Source organism: Apium graveolens, unplaced genomic scaffold (genome assembly GCF_009905375.1).
Source record: "Apium graveolens cultivar Ventura unplaced genomic scaffold, ASM990537v1 ctg1992, whole genome shotgun sequence".
Lineage (NCBI taxonomy): Eukaryota > Viridiplantae > Streptophyta > Magnoliopsida > Apiales > Apiaceae > Apium > Apium graveolens.
The window spans coordinates 117,185-121,289 of NW_027417482.1; the positions used below are offsets into that span (position 1 = coordinate 117,185).

The 4,105-nt window shown below is 29.3% G+C and overlaps 1 protein-coding gene across 1 annotated transcript; it reads left to right on the forward strand.

The window, feature by feature from the left end:
• Positions 1 to 2,543: 2,543 nt before the first annotated feature.
• Positions 2,544 to 3,867, forward strand: LOC141700254 (uncharacterized). The gene is made up of 3 exons (XM_074504053.1): positions 2,544 to 2,954; positions 3,037 to 3,102; positions 3,192 to 3,867. Exons 1-3 carry the CDS (start codon positions 2,781 to 2,783, stop codon positions 3,720 to 3,722), a joined length of 771 nt encoding a protein of 256 aa, XP_074360154.1. The 5' UTR covers positions 2,544 to 2,780; the 3' UTR covers positions 3,723 to 3,867.
• The last annotated feature ends 238 nt before the right edge of the window (positions 3,868 to 4,105 follow it).

Sequence of the window (4,105 nt, forward strand, 5' to 3'; positions counted from 1 at the left end):
GATAAATAATAATGTATGAGTTTGATGTCAACTGAAAAAACTATGTAACGATCATACATATTTGCATTGAACTATTTATGCCCATAATTAGATATGTTATATATATTATTGTCATACTTTAACTATTATATTTTTATGATACACATAAATTCAAATTCAGAAAAAGGTTAAGAAACTTTCATGTATATAAGTAAAATACAAACTTGTATTGACGTTTGGTACTAAGTGTTGTATGACTAATTAATCACAATTTTAACAAAACAAATGCACAACATATTTTTCATCACATTTCTAACATACAAACAAATAAAATAATTATGAACAAATTATTATTTTATATATATTTAGAGAATACTCGTGTATCACACTGTCTTATGTATAAGTAATCGAACTCCAAGATATCTTGTTATTATTTTCTTTATCGTTCATAGTGAGTTATATACCATTCTATTTCTCAAGTGTTGTTTTCTTTTAAATGTATGGTACAAAATGAACACAGACACACATATAATTTTTGGCTTATAACCTTAATTAAACATATGATCATGTTGGTATAAATTGGTGTTTGACTGTATCCTTACACGTCACAACTTGAAAGAATGATATTGAATGAAGTAGATAATCTTAGTAATGTTTTTATATCAAATTCAAATGAAATCAGAAGGAGTATAACTTTTTCAAAATTATGTATTTGTTAATATTGAATGAGGGATGTGAAAAATTACTAATGTCAAGAATAAGTATTTAAATAACAATCAAAAATAAAATTATAAACGTAAGTATCTCAAAAAAGCACAAACACTTTTACAACAATCCCCATAGATCACCCCTAGCAATAGACAACAATAAATACCACAAACATTTCCACAACAACCTCATGAATCGCCATTAGCAGTGGACAACACTAAATACCACTTTCGGCCTCTATTGTTTTAACTTAATGTCAAATTTCCAAGAACTCGTTCAACCCAAGTATCACCACATTCCAAAAATAAGTCATATACACAAACAAATACGTCTTCGATCCACCAGGAAATGACATGCATATATTGTAAATAATTGCAGTTAAAATAAATACTCGTAACAATATTGCAATATTCATGCTCATATACACAAAAAAAATACATCATTTATCCATCAGACAATAATATAAATATACAGTTAACAATTACAGTTAAAAAATAAAATTTAATTTACGTAATATAAAGCATGTCGTACATTACCTACTTATTAAATGTAAAATAGTAAGACATTAAGCCTCCCCTCCCCTCCTCTCCCCTCCAAGAAGAAACTCCAATTTTTTTCAGATTTCAGATTTATCATGTCGTCAACCGTGGTTGATGATAAGTCCCTTTCTTATTAATTCTTCTCGATTCTATTTTATATTTTAATAACTCTATCTCATTATTGATATCATGTTGGTGGTTTTTTTTAACTCATATATTGAGTTTATTATGTCTATTTGCAAGAATTGTTTTTGTATTTATTTCGGTATCGTGAATTGTTGATCAACGTCATTTATTGATTCATTAATTTGAATTGTACAAGATCAAAATTATTGTTGGTTGTTCGAAGGCTTGTTAATAAGTCATATGCATATTTTTTTCACGACTATAAGAGATTGTTAGATTTTCTCTCCAATAAAATTGCATATTTTAGCGATATGAGCTAGGAATGTGCCATAATTATAGATTTAATACACGATCATAGTTTGAATTGAATGAAGAAAAATTCTGATTTAATTTATTTTATCATGTTTTTGTTTAATTTTGATGATTTTTATAAATGTCATAAGATTTTACATTAATATTATTTACCCTTCAAATAAAAGTTACTTATTAAATCTATACTATACTATAATAACCGGAATGCGATATAATTTGGTTCAACGGTTATTTCATAATTTTAGTTATTTAAAAAATAAATAAGTAGTGTTATATATTCTCTAAACTACTAAATTATTAAATTACTACACACATAGTCTACTTATCCTACTAAAATACAGCTTATCCTATTATTAAAAAAAAATATTTTATATATTACTAAATTGTTAAATTACTAAATATAATATAATTATCCTACTAAATTACGACCATTACCCTATTATTTTTATTATAAATTTATAACTATTATATAATTATATAAATATTTTAAAATTAAAATATATAACGGAATAAATAAAAATTTTAAATATTAACGTGAACCCGTGTATCGCACGGGATTTAAGTTAGTATAATTTAAAATATATTTATGGGAAGTACAAATTAAGACATATTAAAAACTATAAATTAAAACGTGACACTCGATCATCTATCTATACTGTTTGCTGAAATTGCAGATAACTCGCAGTTGCATCATCATTTGCTAATATATAGTACCTATTTAAATGTTTTCAAATGCACATGTTTTTGCTGATTTCTTTTGTTATCTATTAGTAGTTTTGAATTGAATTTAAATAATCTACAAAACTAAGTAGTTTTGAGCTAGTGCTATGCTGTAATATACTTATTTTAGAGAAGCCAAGATGGACTTGGTCTTTAGTTTCTTTAGTTGAAACTCAAAATAAAATATGTATTATAAGACTGGAGTCATTCGTCAACATGCAATGCACTGATGCAACGTTGAAACATCTTGCGAGACAGTGTCTTATATACATTAAGTCCAGCTTCTCAACTCAGATAATAGTTACTTCTAAAAATTCTGTACTTTAAGCTTATATATCTTTCCAGAAGTAGAAGGTACAAGCCAGAAGAACAACCAACACATTCCTATACAACACTATGGCTTGCTATATGCCCTTTAATAGCAAGAATTTGGATGTAAACATACTGGTACTCAAGCCTAAGGTAGTAGTTGTTGATGGCCTCCTGGATGCTCTCAAGCACTTTTCGTTATGGACCGAAACCTTTGGCTGTGTCCACAGCTCTATCCTGCAAAGCATCCATGGAAATATGGTATGTTTCGTAAATTAATAGTGTGTCTGTGTGTGTGATGCGCGTGGCCTCATGTGCTTGATGTGTTCTATATCTATTGCAGATCTTATGGTATGGTGCCTGGATGAAAAGATCTGACGAGGATAAGAAGTCACTCAATTCTGCAATTGTAAGAAATTTATCATTTTGCTTGCACATTATTTTAACACTACCTCACACAAGTTTCATTCTCATTCCTCTGTTCTTATTTCATCTCAGATGGCTATGTTGACAAATATATCAAGCATGGCTATTTTAATGGACTACAACTTCTTCGAGGCCTATGCCGGAGAATCTAAAACTGGGACACAAGCTGCCAAATTTTTCACTGGTGACACTGTTTCATTCAGTCTAATAGCTCATTCAGGGGAGGATAACATATCAGAACTTGACCTTTCTTATGCAATTTTAGCTACTTTCAAGTCTAGCTTCCTGTCCATGGATGGAGTAACATCAGGAGTGTGCCTCAAAAAATATCATAACAAGAACAATAAGACTGCAGTTGCTGACGAATTTATACTCAACTTTTTTGTGTGGAAATCACTACAATCTTGTTATTCGTATATTCTGAAGTCAGACGTCAAAGATGTCATTGTTCCATATCTAAAAGGCTTGTCTCTTGATCTTAGATATGATATTTTTAGGGTTATTTATGTTAGTAGTGACAATGCGATAATTTTTCAGAATAGTCCCTCGCCCCCTCATCGGATGCTGCAGACGAATAAAGGCAAAGAACATTCAAGGTCATGAAATGATATGATTGTTTGTTAGAGTTTAATCGCGGTTTTGTGAATGTTTTCCTTTTAAAAGTTGTGACGAGTGAATGATCAATGTACTGTATATTATTGCCAAATCATTTTTTGTGTATCCAACACAATTGCATTATTGATCCAAACACATATACTTGGGATCTAAGTAGTATTATGACTAGAGTTTCAAAGGCAGAAGCTTTAGGCACACAACAAAGTCTTCTTTGGCTCCTCTACCTAATAATCAATAATTTAAACTGTTTAATAGTTATCAATAATTTAAACTGAATTAGTAAAATAATCTCTGCCACAACTAGAAGATTTGGACTGATGGCAAGCTAATAAAAGTTTACTTGACTGCTTAGTTTAATTAGTTTATAAAAC

Coding starts and splice junctions, on each gene's coding strand:
- LOC141700254 (XM_074504053.1), top strand. CDS start 2,781: ATGGCTTGCTATATGCCCTTTAATAGCAAGAATTTGGATGTAAACATA. Junction 2,955..3,036: donor AAAGCATCCATGGAAATATG/GTATGTTTCGTA, acceptor TATCTATTGCAG/ATCTTATGGTATGGTGCCTG. Junction 3,103..3,191: donor AGTCACTCAATTCTGCAATT/GTAAGAAATTTA, acceptor ATTTCATCTCAG/ATGGCTATGTTGACAAATAT.